The sequence below is a fragment of the Mustelus asterias genome, chromosome 22 (assembly GCF_964213995.1).
Source record: "Mustelus asterias chromosome 22, sMusAst1.hap1.1, whole genome shotgun sequence".
NCBI classification, from domain to species: Eukaryota; Metazoa; Chordata; class Chondrichthyes; order Carcharhiniformes; family Triakidae; genus Mustelus; species Mustelus asterias.
The window spans coordinates 26280502-26303810 of record NC_135822.1 but is presented as its reverse complement, the minus strand read 5'-3'; the positions used below and the strand labels follow the sequence as shown (position 1 = coordinate 26303810).

Below are 23309 nucleotides of genomic sequence, written 5' to 3'. Positions count from 1 at the left end.
GTTTCTGTGCGTAACACTCAGGTTGAGATGTGTGCAATGCTTAAAAATAAAAATGTGTGTGTGGTATCTTTAAAGTGATGGGGTAATCTAAATCTAAAGTGGTGTGGAACAGGTACCAGGTAACATCCATACTGCAGCTATCATCCTGTCCGATATTACTCTCAATTGAAGTCAGTGCAGGATAAAGTCGGGTGGGGTGTGAAATGAGCATCCTACCTGATTCCACCTGTGTCCCATTGGACTTGTTAGGTTAAAATGACCCCCGGTAGTATCAGTGACCAGTCCACTGGGCCCATGCGTTCTGCTTCGAGACACCAGGGTCTTGATTGGCAAACAGTGGGCATTTTTATACAGGTGTCATTGGACTAAATTGAAACAGTCCTGGAGTATCGCACACAGTTTTGGTCCCCTTATTTGAGGAAAGATGCAGTGGCCTTGGAGGCAGTTCAGAGGAGGTTCACTAGGTCGATTCCAGAGATGAGGGGTTTGTCGTATGAAGAGAGATTGATCAGTTTGGGCCGATACTCTCTGGAATTTAGAAGAATGAGGGGAGATCAAATTGAGGTATACAAGATGATAAAAGGTATGGATAAAGGAGATATAGAGCGGATGTTTCCTCTTGTGGGGCATTTTAGGACGAGAGGTCATGGTTTTAGGATAAGGGGCAACAAATTGAAAACAGAGTTGAGGAGAAACTACTTCTTCCAAAGGGTTGTGAATCTGTGGAATTCGCTAGCCCAAAGTGCGGTGGATACTGGGGCAGTGAGTAAATTTAAGGAGTTAGACAGATTTTTAATTGGTAATGGGTTGAAGGGTTATGGGGAGAAGGCAGGAAAATGGGGATGAGGAGCTTATCAGCCATGATCGAATGGTGGAGTGGATGCAATGGGCCGAATGGCCTAAATCTGCTCCTATATCTTATGAAATTATGGCTCAGTGGTATTACCATTAGACTATTAATCCAGAAACCTAGCTAATGTTCTGGGGAACAAAAACAGAAAATGCTGGAAAATCTCAGCTGGTCTGACAGCATTTGAGGACCTGGGTTCGAATCCCGCCACAGCAGATGGTGGAATTTGAATTTAATAAAAATATCTGGAATTAAGAATCTGCTGATGACCGTGAAACCATTGTCAATTGTTGGAAAAACCCATCTGGGTCACTAATGTCCTTTAGGGAAGGAAATCTGCCGTCCTCACCTGGTCTGGCCTACATGTGACTCCAGAGCCACAGCAATGTGGTTGACTCTCAACTGCCCTCTAAGGGCAAGTAGGGATGGGTAATAAATGCTGGCCAGCCAGTGATGCCCATGACCCATGAATGAATAAAACAAAAGTCCTTACACAAACCAACAACCCAGTACATCATGTAGATACTTACCTGCTGTTTTGATGTAACTGATGCCCCTAAATTTATTTTGTCTCAGTTTATCCACCTTCTTCTACCCTGTAGATGTTGGGTTACAATTCCACCAGCACCGTATGAGCTTTGGCACTTAACCCAAGTGCCATTTCTGGCTGGTACAACAGTCAATGTTGCCGGGCCACAAGAAGCATCACATCTGACCCCGGCCTAATCCCACATCCACTCATGCCTTTCTCAGCAGGAGAGAGATTCCCTTTTGTCCTGTCCTGGACACCAACTTCAGCGTCCCAGCAACAGTCCACCTGACATCGGCAAAATCAGGCAGCTCCCAGAATACACAGCTTAGGATGATGCTGTTTATTTCAGGAATCATTTAAACAGCACAGCGACTTTACAGCCAGGGAAAGCAACAATTAAACTTACCGATTCAGCACATTGCTGAACAAATGATTCACTGTTCTGCAGTGCAGTAATTTGCAAATTAGTTTATTTTTATCAGAGAATTGTGACCCAGGCAGAAAATGTCTTTGCATAACCACTTGGTCTTTATCACTGTGCAATTATATTTAGATTGTGGTTACATACAAATGGGTCAGATTTTCTCTGGCAGTAGGAAAGTTAAAGTTTATTTATCAGTCACAAGTAGATTTTACATTTACTGTGAAAATCCCTTAGTCGCCACACTCCGGCGCCTGTTCGGGTACACTGAGGGAAGATTTAGCACGGCCAATGCACCCTAACCAGCACGTCTTTCAGACTGTGGGAGGAAACCCGAGCACCCGGAGGATACCCATGCAGACACGGGGAGAACGTGCAAACTCCGCACAGACAGTGACCCGAGCCGGGAATCGAACCCGGGTCCCTGGCGATGTGAGGCAGCAGTGCTAACCACTGTGCCGAGGAGACTGTACCGTCAGACAACAGGAGACTGTACAGTCAGACAGTGAGGGACTGTCCTGACAGACACAGGGAGACTGGACAGTCGGACAACAGGAGGCTGCATTGGCGGGATTTGAACCTGGGTCCCCAGAGCATGGGCCCTGGGTCTCTGGATTACTAGACCAGTGACAATACCACTGCGCCACCACCTCCACCGGGAGGGGTGTCGATTGCCGACATGTTCAAAGGGTCATGGCATGGGGGGTGGGGGGGGGTTGGGGGGGGGGGGGGTGGCGAGGAGGGTATGATGGGCGGTGAGCATGATAGAGAGTCAGTGGTTAAGCCTATCTAGGTGGAAAGGTCAGCAAGGGTAGTTATAAGGAGTAAGGAGGCAGTGATTAATTGATTAAATCAATAATTAAATTAATTAATCCTGTATAGCGGCACTGAAACCAACAGAGGCCATTCCCAGCTGTTGAAAGAGCACCATTGTGTGGGAGAAAGGAGGAAGATCTCTGTGACGGGCCAGTGTAAGGGATCACCCTGTTTGGAACTGGTGTGGAACTGCTCAGTACAATCAGACTAGGCGGCACGGTGGCACAGTGGTTAGCATTGCGGCCTCACAGTGCCAAGGACCCGGGTTCGATTCCCGGCTTGGGTCACTCTGTGTGGAGCCTGCATGTTCTCCCCGTGTCTGAATGGATTTCCTCCGTGTGGTAAACCACTGTTATCTGTGGTGGTTAACCACCTGTTAGTTAGTATTTATTATTACCTGTGTATGTGGCACATCCCTGTCGGTGCCGCCCAAGACTCCTCCCCCTGGTCCGGGTATAAAAGCCTTCAGTACAGACCAGATCACCAACAGGGATGGCTCCAAGTTCTTGCCAATAAAAGCCTATTTGTCTTGCTCACAACTAGCCTTGACTCGATTGATAGTGCATTACTCCGGGTGCTCCAGTTAGCTCCCATAGTGCAAAGATGTGCGGGTTAGGTGGATTGGCCATGCTAAATTGCCCCTTAGTGTCAGGGGGACTAGCTAGGGGTTATGGGAACAGGACCTAGGTGGGATTGTGGTCGGCGCAGACTCGATGGGCCGAATGGCCTCCTTCTGCACTGCAGGGATTCTGTGATTCTATGACTTGGCCCTGTGTCCCGGGGCTGCTGTTAACCGCTCCTCTCTTATTTATCCTTCCTCTTCTCAAGCTCATTGTCCCACACAACAGATCTTGGCCCTCAACCCAGGCTCACATTCAGAAAGGATTCCCCACGTCTCAACTGGACAACATTCATTATGTGGTAGCCTATCCCTTGCTAAGTAGCAGGAAGGTCTTTGTTTAAATAGGAATGGTGCTATTGATGGCGCGCAGACACCAATCCTGATGGCTTCCACGGTACTTTTCGATGTTAGGCAGGGTTTGTCTTCCATATTAGGGGCTTTGTCTTTCAGTGATGTGAATTCTATCCTCGTTCACTTTGCTGGGCGCTTTGTTTCCTTCACATTCAGCCCCAGCTCCCACACTTTCCAGAAATCTTCTTTATTCCCGTTGAGTTCCTCAGTGTTTCCTGTATTAGCAGAGTGTACCATTTAACAGACCGGTGTCCTGATTAAGTGCTGGGTGGCCTTTATCAGTAAATGTGTTAAAGTTCAGCACTCTTTCTTCCCTGTTTGGTCCCATTATCTGTTGGTAATGATTGACACTTTGCCCTCTGCAGTTGATGCCTGTTTATTCTTACAGAGCTTTAATGGTGAAAGTATGTCCTTAATAACACAATCTCTGCGATAGCCATGGAGAACTCTTCTCCATCTGAAAGCACGCACTGTCCCAATTCCAGCACATGCATTACTAACAGGATACTGTTCCCCGTAGTGCACTCTTGATTGATTTGGTGGTTTCAGAGTTGCTCTTTGAAGTGAAGCTGTTTCCCCAGAGCTGCCCAGTTGAAGAGAGGTGCTATTTTCAGTATCGAAAGATCTGCTACTTTGAATTAGAATCTGGTTTGTGCCAGCACCACAGGTGGAGGGGCACACATTTGAGTTGCAGCCTGCTGCGTATGACGGGAGCGGGGCAATATATTCCGTGATGGTAAATCAGCCAGCTGTGTGCCCAGGGGTGGCACAGTGGGTTAGCACTGCTGCCTCACAGCGCCAGGGACCCGGTTTCGATTCCCGGCTTGGGTCACTGTCTGTGTGGAGTCTGCATGTTCTCCCCGTGTCTGCGTGGGTTTCCTCCGGGTGCTCCGGTTTCCTCCCACATTCTGAAAGACGTGCTGGTTAGGTAAATAAACTTTAATAAATAAACTTTAAAAGAATGGTGGGAATAATTTTTTAATCTTTACAACTAAATGATTTGGAGTGATTTTGAAAAGAGTGTGTCCAAGTTTAAAGGGGATTTTTTTAAAGCTTCATGTTATGGATCATTTGGTGCAGTTTTCAGTTTTAAGGAATTATAGAATCCACCGCCCTCTGCCTTTACAATGCAGAAGGAGGCCACTCAGCCCATCAAGTCTGCACCGACCACAATCCCACCCAGGCCCTATTCCCGTAACCCCACATATTTACCCTGCCAATCCCCCTGACACTAAGGTCAATTTAACATGGCTAATGCACCTAACCTGCACATCTTTGGACTGTGGGAGGAAAGCGGTGCACCCGGAGGAACCCCACGCAGAAACGGGGAAAATGTGCAAACTCCACACAGGAGCAGGACTCATAGAATCCCTACCCCGTGCAGAAGAGGCCATTTGGCCCATCGAGTCTCCACCAACTCTCTGACAGAGCGTCTTACCCAGGCCCTCTCCCCCTGGAATACCGAGAGCTAACACATCAGGGTTTCAGCTTTACCACACAGTGAATGCCCCACCTGCCGTTCAGTTAATAGTTTTTTTTATTTATTAATGTCACAAGTAGGCTTACATTAACACTGCAATGAAGTTGCTGTGAAAATCCCCTAGTCGCCACACACACCGGCGCCTGTTTGGATACACTGAGGGAGAATTTAGCACGGCCAATGCACCTAACCTTCGGACTGTGAGAGGAAACTAGAGCACCCGGAGGAAACCCATGCAGACCACAGGGAGAATGTTTAGACACCGCACGGACAGTGACCCAAGCTGGGAATTGAACCCGGGTCCCTGGCACTGTGAAAGAGCAGTGCTAACCACTGTGCCACCGTGCCACCCAATACCAACAGTGGCAGCATGTTGACCATTCATTGCTTACTTGATAGCCTCGAGGGGCCTCGATGTGCTGTTTGTTCTTCAAGGGACATCACAATTCCTGCAGCATCTTGTGCAGTCTGACCATTACATTAAACAATGTTTTTCAGGTGCTACAATGACAGACTGGGAGGCAATGAGATACACTGCCCGCCAAACTGTTTAAGGGCAAACAAGTGTCCCTTTAGCCACTTCTGAAGCATGCATTGCCATTTGCACACGCAAATAAAGAGGCCAGCCTCAGGTCCCTGACTGCAGCTTTGGTTTGCTTTAGACTCCCAGGCTGGCAGCCTCGGGCAAATCCAACCCATAGCATAATGCAAGTACAGGAAAGGTCACCATTTAAGATCATCATCCCGATCGCTGCTGTTCCCAATCTGAAAATCCCAGACTCCCAACTTCCTGGTTCCTTTCTCTCTGTCCCTCCTCCCTTTGTCCCTGGGCATTCCAACAGTAGACCCCAGCCCTCCCCAACCTCTATCTACTCCCAGTGTTTGTGTGCAGGGACTGACACTGGGCTAGGTGATGCTCAAGGGTGGGTGTTTCCACATTTAACCCCATCGATGGTCAGAGAAGATGAACGTCTGCTATTGAGTCACACTGGACGTGAAATGTGGGGCGGGATTTTACGCCCTCGCTCGGGCGAGACTCGAAATTCCTGCCCAAGGTTAACGGAGATTTCTGTTGTCGGACCTTCACCCGCACCGATCCCGTGGTAGAGTTCCGGCCGTTAACTCTGTTTCTCTCTCCACAGTAAGAAGTCTCACAACACCAACAATAAGGATACCTATGTAACAATATAGATAACAAGGATACCTATGTCAGACTCCTATTTATTGACTACAGCTCAGCCTTCAATACTATTATTCCCACAAAACTCATCTCTAAACTCCGTCGCCTGGGCCTCGGCACCTCCCTCTGCAACTGGATCCTAAACTTCCTAACTCACAGATCACAATCAGTAAGGATAGGCAACAACACCTCCTGCACGATCATCCTCAACACCGGTGCCCCACAAGGCTGTGTTCTCAGCCCCCTACTATACTCCTTATACACCTATGACTGTGCGGCCAAATTCCCCTCCAATTCGATTTTCAAGTTTGCTGACGACACCACCATAGTGGGTTGGATCAGAAACAATGACGAGACAGAGTACAGGAATGAGATAGAGAATCTGGTGAACTGGTGCGGCAACAATCAACTCTCCCTCAATGTCAACCAAATGAAGGAGATTGTCATCGACTTCAGGAAGCGTAAAGGAGAACATGCCCCTGTCAAGGGACGAAGTAGAAAGGGTTGAGAGCTTCAAGTTAATAGGTGCCCAGATCACCAACAACCTGTTCTGGTCCCCCTTCCGACACTATAGTTAAGAAAGCCCACCAACGCCTCTACTTTCTCAGAAGACTAAGGAAATTTGGCATGTCAGCTACGACTCTCACCAACCTTTACAGATGTACCATAGAAAGCATTCTTTCTGGTTGTATCACAGCTTGGTATGGCTCCTGCTCTGCCCAAGACCGCAAGGAACTACAAAAGGTTGTGAATGTAGCCCAATCCATCATGCAAACCAGCCTCCCATCCATTGACTCTGTCGACACTTCCCGCTGCCTCGGCAAAGCAGCCAGCATAATTAAGGACCCCACGCATCCCGGACATTCTCTCTTCCACCTTCTTCCTTCGGGAAAAAGATACAAAAGCCTGAGGTCACGTACCAACCGACTCAAGAACAGCTTCTTCTCTGCTGCTGTCAGACTTTTGAATGGACCTACCTCGCGTTAAATTGATCTTTCTCTACACCCTAACCATGACTGTAACACTACATTCTGCACTCTCTCGTTTCCTTCTCTATGAACGGTATGCTTTGTCTGTATCACGTGCAAGAAACAATACTTTTCATTGTATGTTAACACATGTGACAATAATGAATCATATCAAATCAAAACACCAGGTTAAAGTCCAACAGGTTTATTTGGTATCACGAGCTTTTGGAGCGCTGCTCCTTCATCAGGTGAGACTCAACCTGGTGTTGTGAGACTTCTTACTGTGCCCACCCCAGTCCAACGCCGGCACCTCCACATCATGGCTCTCTCACCACAGACACTGACAGACCTGCGGAGTTTTTCCAGCACTCTCAGTGCTTAACTTTTATCTGCTAGCTTAAGCCGGATCTAGCTGGCCAATGACTCCCTGCACCAGCTGCCCCCTCAATAACTGCACCAGGCTATTGGCACCACTGAGTGTATGAGAGGGGCTGGGGCAGCTCGCCCTGCCCCTCAGGGTGTGGCATTCCCCTACCCTTCCCCATACCCTTTCTCCAGTGGACGGTCCCACTCGTCCTCAGTAGCTGGGGAGTAGTTTTTATTCATGCGGTGAGGTATTACGCTGCCACCATGTTGGATAGTCAAACATCTCTGGGTGTGGCGTACACTGGGCGGACAATTCGAAATGGACTCTTATCCCTGTGTTTGCTTACGGCAGCCTTACCGGGGCTGGCTCGGGGGCAGTGCCGGGGGTTTATATCCTGGTCTGGCGGGATGTGGTAGACAAGCTCCGTAACGCCACATATTTACCCTAGCTAATCCCCCTGACACTAAGGGGCAATTTAGTGTTGCCAATCCACCTAATCTGCACATCTGTGGGAGGAAACCGGAGCACCCGGAGGAAACCCACGCAGACACAGGGAGAACGTGCAAACTCCACACAGACAGTGACCCAAGCCGGGAATCGAACCCGGGTCCCTGGCGCGGTGAAGCAGCAGTGCCAACCACTGTGCCACCCCCACGGGTCTCGCTCCAGGGCGGGACCTGCTCCCGGGCTCGGGACTCAGTCTCCAGCCCGCAGTTAGGGGCGGGGTTTGGGTGTGGGCGGAGTTACTGTCGGGGCTGGGCCTCCGTCAGTCTCCGGGTGGCTGGGCGGGGTTAGGGCCAGTGGGCGGGGTTAGGGTTTGGGACAGGGCTGTGGGTGGGGTTAGGGGTTGGGGCGGGGCTAGGGGCAGGGCTGTGGGTGGGGTTAGGGTTGGAGTGGGGCTAGTGTCTGGGGCGGAGCTCCCGGTGCTGGGCTCAGTCAGTCTCTGGGCGGGCCTATGGTCGAGGGGTGGGGTTGGGGTGGGGCTGTGGGCGGGGTTAGGGTTTTGGGGCAGAACTTTAGGTGGGGCTGTGGGCGGGGTTAGGGGTTGGGGCGGGGCTGGGGCAGGGCTGTGGGCGGGGTTAGGGGTTGGGGCGGGGCTGGGGCAGGGCTATGGGCGGGGCTAGGGTTTGGGGCGGGCTCCCGGTGCAGTGTTCAGCCAGTCTCAGGGCGGTGTTATGGTCTAGGGGCGGGGCTGTGGGCGGGGCTATGGTCTAGGGATGGGGCTGTGGGTGGGGTTTAGGGCAGGGCTTTGGGCGGGGCTAGGGTTTGCAGCGGGGCTATGGGCGGGGCGAGGGTTTGGGGCAGGGCTCCCGGTGCCGGGCTCAGCCAGTCTCTGGGCGGTGTTATGGTCTAGGGGTGGGGCTGTGGGCGGGGTTTGGGGGCGGGGCTAGTGTCTGGGGCGGGCTCCCGGTGCCGGGCTCAGTCAGTCTCTGGGCGGTGTTATGGTCTAGGGGTGGGGCTGTGGGCGGGGCTATGGTCTCGGTGTGGGGCTGTGGGCGGGGTTTGGGGCGGGACTAGTGCCTGGGGTGGGCTCCGGGTGCCGGGCTCATTCAGTCTCTGGGCGGGGCTGTGGGCAGGGTTAGGGTCTAGGGGTGGGGCTGTGGGCGGGGCTTGGGCGGGGCTAAGGGCGGGGCTAGTGTCTGGGGCGGGGCTCCCGGTGCCGGGCTCCGTCAGTCTCCCGGCGGCTGGCGAGCGGAGCGGCTGCTGTCTCAGGGATGGCTTCGGATGAATTAGCCGTGAAGCTGCAGCGGCGGCTGGACATTGGGGACGAGCCGGCGGGCTCGGAGGCCGAGTCGGGCTCCGGCAGTGAGCAGGGGGCTGAGGAGAAGCCGGTGACCGCGGCGGCGGACAGTGAGCTGTCGGCCAAGCTGCTCCGCCGCGGGGAGCTCAATGACGGTTCCAGCGAGCCGCAGCAGCCCAGCCTGCGGGTCTTCAACCCCAACACCGAGTTCAAGGAGTTCTCCCGCAAGCAGATCCGAGACATGGAGGGCATGTTCCGCCGGTGAGTCAGCCCGGGGCGGGGGGCAGAGAGCCGGGGGGGCAACGCCAGGGATCCCCCCCCCCCCATCCCTCCATCACTGACCCAGGGAATCCCCCCCTTATCATTTCATCACTGACCTAGGGATTTCCCCCCCCCCATCCCTCCATCACTGACCCAGGGAATTCCCCCCCCCCACTGACCCAGGGAATCCCCCCCCCCCACTGACCCAGGGAATCCCCCCCCCCCACTGACCCAGGGAATCCCCCCCCCCCACTGACCCAGGGAATCCCCCCCCCCCACTGACCCAGGGAATCCCCCCCCCCACTGACCCAGGGAATCCCCCCCCCCACTGACCCAGGGAATCCCCCCCCCCTATCACTCCATCACTGACCCAGGGAATCCCCCCCCCATCACTCCATCACTGACCCAGGGGATTCCCCCCCCACCCCCACTGACCCAGGGGATTCCCCCCCCACCCCCACTGACCCAGGGGATTCCCCCCCCTATCATTCCATCACTGACCCATGGAATCTCCCACCACTGATCCAGGGAATCCTCTCCCATCACTGACCCAGGAATCCACCCCTTTCCCCCCCCCCCCCCCCCCATCACTGAGCGAGGGAATCCTCCATCCTTAAACATGATTACATTTGGACAATCAGCCTATAATTATAGAGAATCCCGAGATCCCCTCCTGCAAATATTGGGTCCCACTCATTATAAGGTGGGGGTTATATACCCCCCGCCCCCCCCCCCCCTCAGTGATGTGGATTTTGTGGGGTATCCTCCCCTGTAATCTGTAGCTCCTCACTGTCACTGTAAACACTCCCAGGAATGCCCCTCGTATATATTACCCCCTTCTGGGACCTGCAGTGTTAACTTTATGAATGGAGCAGTGTGGTGTACCTGACACTATCATTCACAAATCTGTTTATTAGTGTTCATTCACAGAAACCAGTTAGTAAACCAGCCGGTGCTGTACGAAGAGCTGGCATAGATCGCAGGACCTCCAGGATCCTCTCCTGGACACCGGGAGGCTTGCGGATCGTTGAAAAACTCTTCTTTAACCTGTGCAGCCGTGACTTCTGCTGGGCCCTAGTGCTCAACACGGTCTCCCTCGCGTAATTAACGGCACAGGAGAGACATTGCCGTTCATTTCCTGCACCGTCACATTCTTCAGAAAAGAACACTTTGCTTCTGGGGGCTGCTCCAGTCCTGCCACACAGAAACACGCTGCCCAAATTCCAGTCTGTGTTTGCCGATAGCTTTAATTTATCCAATGACCCAATTTATCCCCACCGTGACCACTTGGACTGGGAGTGTGGGGTTCTCGATTCTGCCCTTTCGTGAGTGGGCTATGCCCAGAGGGAATGTCTTGAGTTGTGTCACTCTCGGGTGAAGCAATTCAGGTCTGTTACTGGAACTTGCACGTAACAGAGGTCATGAAAGAGTGTCCTCCACGCAGCAGCCTCAGCTCCTGTTTCTGTTCTGGAAGGTTGTGGGTCAAAGTTGAGCGTGTGATCCCCAGGCTGGCACTTCAGGGCAGTACTGAGCGAGTGCCGTGTCGCTGTCATTTCAAAATGAGATGATAAACTGAGACGCCGGTCGTCTTATCCGAATGTTAAGGATGAAAGGAAATCGGGTAGGCACTTGAGGGAGATAAGGTTCACTGGACTGCGGGGAAAAGCAGGAGAAATGGGACTGAGTGGATTCTAGCATGGGTTCAAAGGGCTGAACAGCCTCCTTCCCCATGTCATAATGAAGCTATGTTCAGAGGGGCGTGGGTGTTACCTTGTCTGGACAGTATCTAGAATCCTACAGTGCAGAAGGAGGCCGTTCGGCCCATTGAGTCTGCACCAACCACAATCCCACCCAGGCCCGATCCCCATAACCCCATGCATTTGCCCTAGCTAATCCCCCAACACAAAGGGGCAATTTAGCAGGGCCAATCCACCTAACCCACACATCTTTGGACTGTGGGAGGAAACCGGAGCACCCGGAGGAAACCCACGCAGACATGGGGAGAATGTGCCGAACTCCACACAGACAGTGACCCAAGCCGGGAATCGAACCCGGGTCCCTGGCACTGTGAGGCAGCAGCGCTTGCCACTGTGCTGCCCCTAATAGTCGATCAGTGCAGGGACAGGATGTAGCAGTGGATAGTGATGTCTCCCTTACTGTGCAGGGCCTGAAGTATGAGCCACAATATAAAGGGAGCAGTTCAGTACATCAGATTCAACTTGGGAGGGAGGAAGCGGCTTTAAGACTGCTGCAAATTGTTTGAAGTGCTGATTAAAATGCATATTTTGCGCAAATACAGACGCAGCTTTAAAGGACGGGAGATTTCCCCTCCTCCCAGTGGAGAGAAAATAATTATTTTGCAGCTCGAGTTAAAGCAGCTGACCTGTTAAATAAATCTTCTTCAAAGTCGTCCTCCTCCGCCCCCAATTACTCGGGGAAGTTGGTTCCAGGTTTGTGTAGCTGGATAGGGGGGGATCGCGAGGGTTTTGCTTTATTTCTGGTGTATCTGCACAGAAGGCAGCTTAACAGCTTCAGGCCTGTTCCTGTAGGGACACATGCGTCAACCTGTTCCTTTGGAACTCTTCCCATCTATCATACCCGATACAGCTTCAAACATGTGCTGAATGCACTGTGTGATAAACAAAACACCCCCCCCACACCTCTGTTGCCTGGTATTAAGGGTTGGATGGTTTGAACAGTTTGCAGTCTGAACTTGTTGGGAGGTTCAGATTTCAATTAAACTTTAATCCTGGCAACCATTTCGGAACAAGTCTAGGATTGGAGAGGAGACGTGGTCTGAAGGGGAAGGGGCGTTTCTCGAGTCTGGAGACGGTCGCGGCAGGGTAAGGAGAGAGGTGGGCGCATCAGAGAACAGGGTGGCAACTGCACTGCAGCGACGGGCGCTGGGTGATGGGCGTAAGACAGGCACGGCACTTGGAAACGAGCGCAAAGCTCTGCGTTTTAACCCGGTGATGTCTGCTACTTCCACACCATTGCTGGGTCTGAGTTGAGTTTGTGAATTATCCCGACCTTCGCGGTAGAATTCCAGTCCGCACGGCTGAAGAATCGACTGTCTTCTGTGTGTGTGTCGGGAGGTCATGAATAAAGTGGTGTAAAAGTCACAGCAGTGAATGTTTGACAGACTCACCAGCATTTCACGGTTGTGTTGTTCACCATTAAACACGTCTGTGAATTTTGGGGAGTTTTGCGCTCGACGTCAGGCTGGGGGGGGAGGGGGGAAGGAAATTAGTTGTTTTCCACTCTTGTTTGCAGTCCAGTGATTTCAGTGAAAAGGGTGTGCACACATACGTGTGTGTGTTTGCATAGGAGGTCACGTGTGTGTAGGAGGGTGTGCATGTGTAGGAGAGTATGAGTGTGTCTGTGCGTGAGAGGGTACATTGTGTGTGAGGGTGGTGTGGAGTTGGGGGGGGATATGCACAGGTGTGCAGGGTGGGTACATGTGTGCCGGGCAAGTGTGGGGAGTCGTGTGTTGGGGTACATGGGGTGGTACATGTGTATATGAGCAGGCTACGTGTGTTTGGGGCTGTGTATGGGTATGTTTGAACGGGCATACATGTATGTCTGTGTATTTGTGCACGCATGTATGTGTGCATATGTATGTTTGTGTATTTCTACATGCAGGCGTTAGATGGATCCTGTAGATTATTCAGATTCCGCACATTCAGGAGAGGATGAGAGTTTCCTCTTCCTGACACATTATCCAGTCTGTTACATAATTACACAGATTGAATCATTCAGCCCAGTGGTCCCTACCTCTTCTTCATTTACCCCATCGATGTATCCTTCGATCCCTCTCTCACTCGTGTGCTGATCTATTTTCCCTGATTGCTACACCATCACTCAGTGTTTCATACAGAGAGAGCAGCTTTGGACAGTGTATTGAGTGGCTGCCTCGAGATCACGCACAGCACTGGAACAGGGGACAGAGCGAGTTGTGACTCAGATAGGGACACTGCCTCGAACTGTCTTTGTACAGCTCCACATTGCTGCCTGCACAGACACACTGGGGAATGTTTAATGATTGAGGTGGATTCAATCCCGGCTGTGGAACGAGAATGGGATCGTTATCTGAAGAGAGGGAATTTGCTGGATTATGGGGAAAGGGTGGTGTAAGAGGATAAGCTGAGTAGCTCTTCCAGAGAGCCAGTATGGGTGGGGCAGGCCGAATGGCTGTCACTGCGCCGTCACCATTGCAGGATTCCATCACCAGCACACCCTGCATGGCAGTAGGCAGCGTACACATACATAGCTCCCCCTCCCCACACATCCGCGCGCGCGCACACAGCACCCCCAAACACACACACATCCCCCCAAACACACACACACACAAACATCCCCCCCAAACACACACAGCCCCTCAAACGCACACATCCCCCTCAAACACACACACACATCCCCCCCCCCACACACACACACACCTGACCCCCAAACACACACACACAGCCCCTCCCAAACACACACACACACAGCCCCTCCCAAACACACACACACACAGCCCCCCCCAAACACACACACACACCCGACCCCCAAACACACACACACACCCGACCCCCAAACACACACACAGCCCCCAAACACACACACAGCCCCCAAACACACAGCTCCCCCAAGCACTCGGACACACACACACTCGCTCCCTCACGCACACTTGCTCCCTCACACACACACACTCTCACACACACACTCGCTCCCTCACACACACTCGCTCACGCACCCCCTCACACCCAGGTGCGCAGCTGCTACGAGTTAAATACATCGGCAGCCTGTGTGAGATTATTGTGGAACTTGAACTCAAGCTCCCACTTCCTGCTCTTGGGCCAGGCCGGGTCTGAGGGAAATAGACTTGGGTCGAGTGAGTATTTTTGCACTCTGATTAACCCTCTCCCCCACCCCCCTCATTAACACATAAATGAGCCAACACCTCGAGCCTGCCACCACCTTGCCTCATGTGTGTCTCAGTGCTGAATGCCAGGCAGAAACATTACACACAACTCTTACCCAGCCCCCTGTGCGTGTGATCTTGGGGAAGGTTTCTATCTCACATCTAACACTCTCTTTCAACATTGTGTGTTTTTAAAAAAAAAGTATTTCCTCTTTTTTGTGTGCTCTGCACTTTTCTTTCCGACTGTTGCTTGGGTTATGGGTTCCAAGAACATTCCTGCAGTTTCTCATCCACATTTGCAATTCTAAGCAGTGAGATATTTGACTGCAGAGGGCATCGCCGAGTTTGCTGCTGTCTTGTTGCAGTGTTCTGCTTTTTCAGCAGAGGTGGCTGAGTTAGAACAAGGGCACTAACTAGAACGCCCCATCCCTACCTCTGTACAGAGACAGGAGTCCAATCTCGAACTGTGAGTGCTGTTTGGGAATGTATCAGCCCCTTTCTTTAAGAGGCTGCAGTGGGAGCTGTGAGTTTTAATCCCATTCTCAACTCTGCCAGTCTGCCTGGCCTGACCAAGATGTGGAGATGCCGGCGTTGGACTGGGGTGAACACAGTGAGAAGTCTCACAACACCAGGTTAAAGTCCAACAGGTTTATTTGGTAGCAAATACCATAAGCTTTCGGAGCACTGCCCCTTCGTCAGATGGAGTGGAAATGTGCTCTCAAACAGTGCAAACAGACACAGAAATCAAGTTGCAGAATACTGATTAGAATGCGAATCCTACAGCCAGCCAGGTCTTAAAGGTACAGACAATGTGGGTGGAGGGAACATTAAACACAGGTTAAAGAGATGTGTATTGTCTCCAGACAGAACAGCTAGTGAGATTCTGCAAGCCCAGGAGGCAAGCTGTGGGGGTTACTGATAATGTGACATAAATCCAACATCCCGGTTTAGGCCGTGGCCTGACCAATGTCAGTGGACTAGGGAAAGAGCCACTAACTTTCCGGTGAAGTGCAGCATGGGGATTGCGGGAGTAACGCTGCCACAATGGAATATACCCAGTCGAAAGTGGAGCACAGACACTGGGGATTAAAGCCGGGCCTCGCCAGATTGTGGGCCTGCTGGGGAGCGCACCAGTCAACTGAGCCAGTATGGGAGCTTCTTCCACAGCGAGCAGGGCGGGGGCAGCTTGCGCTTTGGATCTCAGTTCAGTCTTGCTTCATTTCACAATCGGTGCCAGTCCAGCATCCCTTGCACGTTGACACGTGTATCAGCTTCCTAAAACCTTGAATTCCTGCCTCCAGAAAGCTCCCCGATCCTGCGATTATGAAAGGAACGTGTGTCGGGACTGGGTTAAATATTTGCAAATGAGTTGTTTGATTACTGGGTGCAGCCTTAGTTTCAAGTGACCTTTGATCTCCTTGGAGTGTTGCTTTCCAGCATTGCGTGCAAGCCACAGCATGGGCCATTCGGCCCACCTGGTCTTTATGCTGCCCGTGAACCTCGTCCCATCCGACTGGCGAACCGTATCACATTTCCTTCTCCCCCTTTGCCCCTTATAGTTACCAGCTTTCCCTTAAATGTATCTATGCTATTAATCTCAACCACGGCACAGTGGTTAGCACTGCTACCTCACAGCGCCAGGGACCCAGGTTCAATTCCGGCCTCGGGTCACTGTCTTTGTGGAGTTTGCACGTTCTCCCCGTGTCTGTGTGGGTTTCCTCCCACACTCCAGAGATGTGCGGGTTCGGTGGATTGGCCATGCTAAATTCACAGCATCACAGAGTCTCTACAGTGCAAAGGGAGGCCATTTGGCCCGTCATGTCTACACCAACTACAGTCCCACCCAGGCCCTGTCCCCATAATCCTACTTGTTTACCCTAGTAACGCCATGGCACTCGGGGCAATTTAAATTGCCCCTTAGTGTCAGGGGGACTGGAAGGGTAAATATATGGGGTTGCAGGAATAGGGCCTGGGTGGGATTGCTGTCGGTGCAGGTTCGATGGGCTGAATGGCCTCCTTCTGCACTGTAGAGATTCTGTGATTCCTTGTGGTAGCGAATTCCGCTTTCCCGCCGCCCTACGAAGAAGTTTCTCCTGAAATGCCGATTGGATTTATTGGTGACTAGCTGATTCTCATGGCCCTGTTTTTGCACATTAATCCCCTCCCCCCAAGTGACAATATCTCCTCTACATTTACCCTATCAAACTCCTTCATTATTCTGTCAGGTCGTCTCCCAGTCTCTTTCTTAAGAAAGGGAGCCTCCGATTTCTACACTTTTCTTGAGAAGTGAAGTAATTTCCCTCCTGCTTGTGAACCATGTTTTGGCGTTGGGCATTGTAATCTGCTGGGCAGGCCTGTGCTCTGTACTCGAACTGTGACCTAACCAAAATAGACTTTTAAAAAGCAACGTACTTAGAAACTTGTTTGTCCTTGGTGTCAAAAATTCCCTGGTTTCGATGGAACGCATCGCAGGGTAACCAAGAGACAAAAGGGTTGAAATTGTGGAGACCCTGACCGTAATCTTCAGAACTTATTCTCGATCTGGGGATGATTACAAATATTACATCCTCGTTGTTTAAAGAGGGGTGGGTGGGGGGGCGCGAATGGAGGCAGCAAACAGGTGTCAGCCTGATGTCCGTCCTGGTGGGGGAAACTTGTAGAGGTGGATTGGCATTAGGAGGGAATGGGGGTAATGGTGTTAGCACTGCTGTCTCACAGAGCCAGGTTCGATTCCAGGCTTGGGTGACTGTCTGTGTGGAGTTTGCACTTTCTCCCCGTGTCTGCGTGGGTTTCCTCCGGGTGCTCCGGTTTCCTCCCACAAAAGACTTGCGAGTTAGGTGGATTGGCCGTGCTAAATTGTTCCTTCGTGTCGGGGGACTAGTGGGCTAAACGCGTGAGCTTACGGGGAATAGGGCCTGGGTGGGATTGTGGTCGGTGCAGACTTGATGGGCTGAATGGCCTCCTCCTGCACTGTAGGGATTCTTTGATCCTGTGTAAATTGTGTTTGAAAAGATGACTGAGTTCTCTGCTGAAGAGAGAGGGTTTCCGAGAATCGTACCATTGTGGGCGTGTTTATGGGCCTTCAGATAAAATACCACAGAATAGACTTGGCAAAATCAAACCCATTGGAGTAAAGGGGCAGTACCTTGGCGCTCGGGAAGTCCTCTTCGAGAACAAGAGATCACAGGTATAGGTTGAGAGACGATGGATTTAAGACTCCGATGAGGAGGAACTACTCGCAGAGGGGGTGAATTTGTGGAACTCACCGCCCCACAGCGCGATGGAGTCTGAATCATTGAATGGTATCAAAAAGGAAATAGATATATTTCTAATAAAAACGGGTTAAAGTGATATAGGGAACAGGTGGGGAGGTGGATTTGAGACCAGGGAGGGATCAGCCAAGATCTGATTGAATGGCGGAGCAGGCTCGAGGGGCTGGGTTGGCCTCCTGCTGCTTCTAATTGCTATGTAGGAAGCAGTGGGGTTTGGTGAATAGCAGTTTCTCAGACTCCATTCCCTGCTGGATTTGGGAGTGACGATGTTGACATGTATCAGAGAGCATTACCGAATGTGTATTTGAGTTTCCGCTCCGACACGGATACGCTGACTCTGAGATTCTCATTCGCCTCATTTGCATTTTGATTGATGCAAATTAAATTTGAATTGGCTGAGAGATGAGGCTGGATATGGGGCCAGCTTCGCTACCCCTGGGCTAGGATTTAACCCCGTAATGAAAATTGAACAGGATAAACTGGGGGCGGCGTTTTGGTTTTGTTCCCTCAGAGAGTGCGGTGGATCATCCATGGCTCGTGCGTACCTCTTTGTGTGAGCTGCAGTTAGCAGAGATGCACCGGGCTAACGGTGAACATAGAACCCTACAGTGCAGAAGGAGGCCATTCGGCCCATCGAGTCTGCACCGACCACAATCCCACCCAGGCCCTATCTCCATAAACCCATGTATTTACCCTCGCTAGTCCCCCTGACACTAAGGGTCAATTGAGTATGGCCAATCAACCTAAACCGCACATCTTTGGACTGTGGGAGGAAACCGGAGCACCCGGAGGAAACCCACGCAGACACGGGGAGAAGGTGCAAACTCCACACAGACAGTGACCCAAGCCGGGAATCGAACCCAGGTCCCTGGCGCTGTGAGGCAGCAGTGTTAACCCACTGTGCCACCCGTGCCAGCTCACCTCTGAACAGCCAGCTGCTGGAGGAGTATATCAGACAACATTACAAATGTAAAACCCCCAATCCAAAAACCCACCACTGCTATCAGCCAGTCTCTGGTTTTTTCCATTCTTTCTAGGCTAGTATTTGTTTCCCATTCCATTTGCCTTTGAGAAGGTGAGCTGCTGCCTTGGACCACTGCAGTCCCTGTGGTGTAGGTAGGCCCACAGTGCTGTTAGGGAGGGAGTTTCAAGATTTTTACATGCACGTGGGTGGTTTGGGGGGAGGGGATTGAGGAAAGATTTTTTACCCAGAGGGTGGTGATGGTCTGGAATGCGCTGCCTGGGAGGGTGGTGGAGGTGGGATGCCTCACATCCTTTAAAAAGAACCTGGATGAGTACTTGGCACATCATAACATTCAGGGCTATGGGCCAAGTGCTGGCAAGTGGGATTAGGTGGGCAGGTCAGGGCCTTTCAATGGTTGGTGCAGACTCAATGGGCCGAAAGGCCTCTTCTGCACTGTAGTATTCTGTAACATGAGTAATTAGTTATCCATGGAGTGCCAGTGCCGCCATCACTCTGTAACAATTAACAATCTGGGCGTGAGCAGGCCAGGCACTGCAGAAGCTCATGAGACCATTGAGGAACAGAATCCTTGAAAATGGTCTCCAGGCGATTGCTGCAAGTCTAGGTGTTTTGTCAGGAACTTGGCAAGTTGTTGAGAAGTTGCTGAGTTACTTCTTTGTGACCTCATTGCCCAGCGAAGGCAGCAGATTCCAATCCCCCCGCTGCCGTGCCGGCTCTAAGGGGGATCGCACTGAGAGTGCACTCTGCCACCTCAGTCTCATGGCCATTCTTACCGAGTCAGCCCACACAGTGAGAGTCTGCCCGCTGTTCCACTTCAAGGGCATCACAGCGGAGCCTAATCCAGGCCTCAGCCAAAGCTTTGCTGTCTTGTTCACTCTCCTGTTCTTGCCCATCTTCTCTCGCTCCATTTTCTTTCTCTGTTCACCTGTTTTTCTCTCTCCGTCTCACATCCATAAGATGCGGGAGAAGAAGGAGGCCATTTGGCCCATCGAGGCTACCCCGCCATTCAATGAGATCATGACTCATCTGATATAATCCTGAACTCCACTTTCCGGCCTTATCCCCAGAACCTTTGATTCCCTTACTGATTAAAAATCTGTCCATCTCAGCCTTGAACAGACTTAACGCCCCAGCCTCTACAGCCCTCTGCAGTAAAGAATTCCATAGATCCATTACCCTCTGAGAGAAGAAGTTCCTTCTCATCTGTGTTTTAAACCTGCCTAGGTTTACGGGGGCGGCGAGGAAAACATTTTTTTACCCAGTGGGTGGTGACGGTCTGGAATGCGCTGCCTGGGAGGCGGGTGGGGACGGGTTGCTTCACTTCTTTAAAAAGTACCTGGATGAGTACTTGTCACGTCATGACATTCAGGGCTATGGGCCAAGTGCTGGTAAACAGGATTAGGTGTTCCTTGCATGTCAGTTCAGACTTGATGGGCCGAATGGCCTCTTCTGCACTGTATGGTTACTCTGAAATTATGCCCTCTAGTTCTAGACTGCCCTCTGGTCCTAGACCCTTCCAAGAATGGTGGAGGCAAACTCAACAGGGTCTTTTAAGAGACTCCTGGATGAGTACATGGGACTTAATAGGATGGAGGGTTATAGGTAGGCCTAAAAGGTAGGGATATGTTCGGCACAACTTGTGGGGCCGAAGGGCCTGTTTTGTGCTGTAGTTTCCTATGTTTCTATAAGGAGAAACAACCTCTCAGCATCTACCCTCCCAAGCCCCTGAGGATCCTACACGTCTCAATAAGATCGCCCCTCATTCTCCCAAACTCCAATGAGATCCAAGCTGCTCAACCTCTCCTCATAAGGAAATCCCTCCGTACCCGGGATCAACCAAGTCAACCTTCTCTGAACTGCCTCCAATGCCAATACATCTTTCCTGAGATAAGGGGACCAAAACTGTTCACAGTATTCCAAGTGTGGTCTCACTAGTTCCTTGTATAATTTTTAGCACGCCGTCCCCATTTTGATTTTTATCCCTTTGAAATAAAGGCCAACACTACATTTGCCTGCCCTGTGACCTGCTGAATTTGCATGCTCGCTATTTGTGATTTATGCACGAGGACCCCTATTTCCCTCTGAGCTGCAGCTTTCCGGGTGTTACATTGGCAGTTTTCCAATCCTCTGGGACCTTTGCCAATGTTTAAGGATTCTTTGAAGATTACTACCAGTGCATCCACTATCTCTGTAGCCGCTTCCTTGAATATCTTGGAATGCAATCCATCAGGTTGAAGGGACTTACCAGCCTTTAGCCCCATTAGACTCCCTCGTACTTTTTCCTCTAGTGATAGTTACTGTATTTATTCCCCCTCCCCCACCTTTTGCCCCTTGATTATTTAGTATTTGGAATCTTATTAGTGTCTTCCACCATAAAGACTGACCGTACATATTTATTTAACTCCTCTGCCATTTCCTGGTTCCCCATTATTATTCCCCCAGTCTCTAAGGGCTTACGTTCGCTTTGGTCTCTCGCTTCCTTTTTATATATTTAAAGAAGCTCTCATTGTCTGTTTTTATATTACTTGCTAGTTTACCCTCAGAGTTTATCTTCTCCCTCTTTGTTATTTTTTGGTCAGCTTTTGTTGGTTTTTAAAACTTCCCCCAATCCTCTGGTTTACCACTAATCTTTGTCACATTGTATGATTTTTCTTTCAGTTTAATATTATTCTTAACTCCCTTGGTTAACCATGGTTGATTTATCCCCTTCATAGAATCCTGCTTCCTCACTGGGATGTATCTTTGCTTTGAGGCTATTTTCATAAACATCTGTCATTGCTGATCAACCATCTTTTCTGCTAAACTCCTTCCCAGTCCATAACAGCCAACTCTGCCCTCATTCCTTTGTAATTACCCTCATTTAAATTTAGCACACTTGTTACTCACTCTAGTTTCGGACTTTCAAACCCAATGTTAAATTTTACCATGTTATGGTCACTATTTCCTAGGGGATCTTTTACTCTGAGATTGTTTATTAAACCTGCCTCATTACACATTACCAGATAGCCTGACTCCTGGTTGGATCCACAACATATTCATAGAATCCCTACAGTGCAGAAGGAGGCCATTCGGCCCATCGAGTCTACACCGACCACAATCCCACCCAGACCCTATTCCCGTAACCCCACATATTTACCCACTAATCCCGCTGACACTAGGGTCAATTTATCATGGCCAATCAACCTAACCCGCACATCTTTGGACTGAGAGAGGAAACCGGAGCACCCGGAGGAAACCCCCGCTGACACGGGAAGAATGTGCAAACTCCACACAGACAGTGACCCGAGGCTGGAATTGAACCTGGGTCCCTGACGCTGTGAGGCAGCAGTGCTAACCACTCTGCCACCGTGCTGCCCCATGTTGCTCCAGGAAACTGTCCTGAATACACTCTGAATTCTTCCTCATGGCTACCTCTACCAATTTGATTTTCCCGATCCACATGAAGATTCAAGTCACCCACGATTAATGTGCTGCCCTCATGCCCTCATTATCACCTGATTTACTCTCCATCCTGCACTGTACCTGCTGTTAGAGCTTATCCCACTGCCATTTTCCCCTTGTTATTTCGTACTCCACCCATCTACATCTTCTGATCCAAGATCTTTTCTGGCCATCGTCCTTATTCCATCTCTCACTAACAAAACTATCCCACCGCCCTCTCCTTCCTGTCTGTCCTTACGAAAAATCATATGCCCCCCCCCCCCCCCCCCCACCGTCCCAGGGTCAGTTGTTAAATGAATCTCAGTCCTGCCTGCGATTCGCTATCACCATGTGTCGTGGGGGGTTACAATCCAGATTAAAAATGAAATTGGAAACCAACCAGAACACCTTGTGAGAGCAAGGAGAGCGGCGTGGGTTTCCTCCGGGTGCTCCGGTTTCCTCTCTCAGTCCAAAGATGTGCGGGTTGGGTTGATTGGCCGTGACGAATTGACCCTAGTGTCAGCGGGATTAGTGGGTAAACACGTGGGGTTACGAGAATAGGGTCTGGGTGGGATTGTGGTCGGTGTAGACTCGATGGGCCGAATGGCCGCCTCCTGCACTGTAGGGATTCTATGAATATGTTGTGGATCCAACCAACCAGGACCTCAGTGTTTGGCTGGGTGTGAGCCGGGGCTTTTCACATCAGTCAGTCTCTGTTCCATTGACGGTGCTAATTTTAACCCTGGAGATGCTCTGAAAGCCCGGCTAACGGGCGGGTGTCCACAGCCTGGGTTGTTTCATCCACTCACTCGCCACCAACCCTGGCCATCTCAGCACATCCAACCAGTGGCTGCTCACTGGAAGGCAGCTGATTAGAGGAGCAAGGGGGGTAGGGTGGGGAGGGGCTTTTGGAGAGGGGTGGAGGGGGGGTCGGCAGTATTGGGGGTTCTGGTTATGGGGACTCCAGGCCCAGTCTTTAGGTGCAGAGCTATTGCCTCAAACAGAAAATCAGTCACGGCCACAAGTTTAAAGCCCCTCCCCCCACCCCACCCCAGTCTGTAGAGTGGCACGGTGACACAGTGGTTAACACTGCCTCCCTGCAGCGCCAGGGACCCGGGTTCGATTCCTGGCTTGGGTCGC

General features: G+C 51.2%; 1 protein-coding gene across 1 annotated transcript in view; it reads left to right on the top strand.

Moving 5' to 3' along the window:
* Positions 1–9275: 9275 nt before the first annotated feature.
* LOC144509966 (EF-hand domain-containing protein D2-like) overlaps positions 9276–23309 on the top strand; it is a 35528-nt gene continuing 21494 nt past the window's right edge. Inside the window, 1 exon segment of the mRNA XM_078239031.1 lies at positions 9276–9589. Within this exon segment, the coding sequence (XP_078095157.1) occupies positions 9303–9589 (287 nt within the window). The 5' untranslated portion in view covers positions 9276–9302.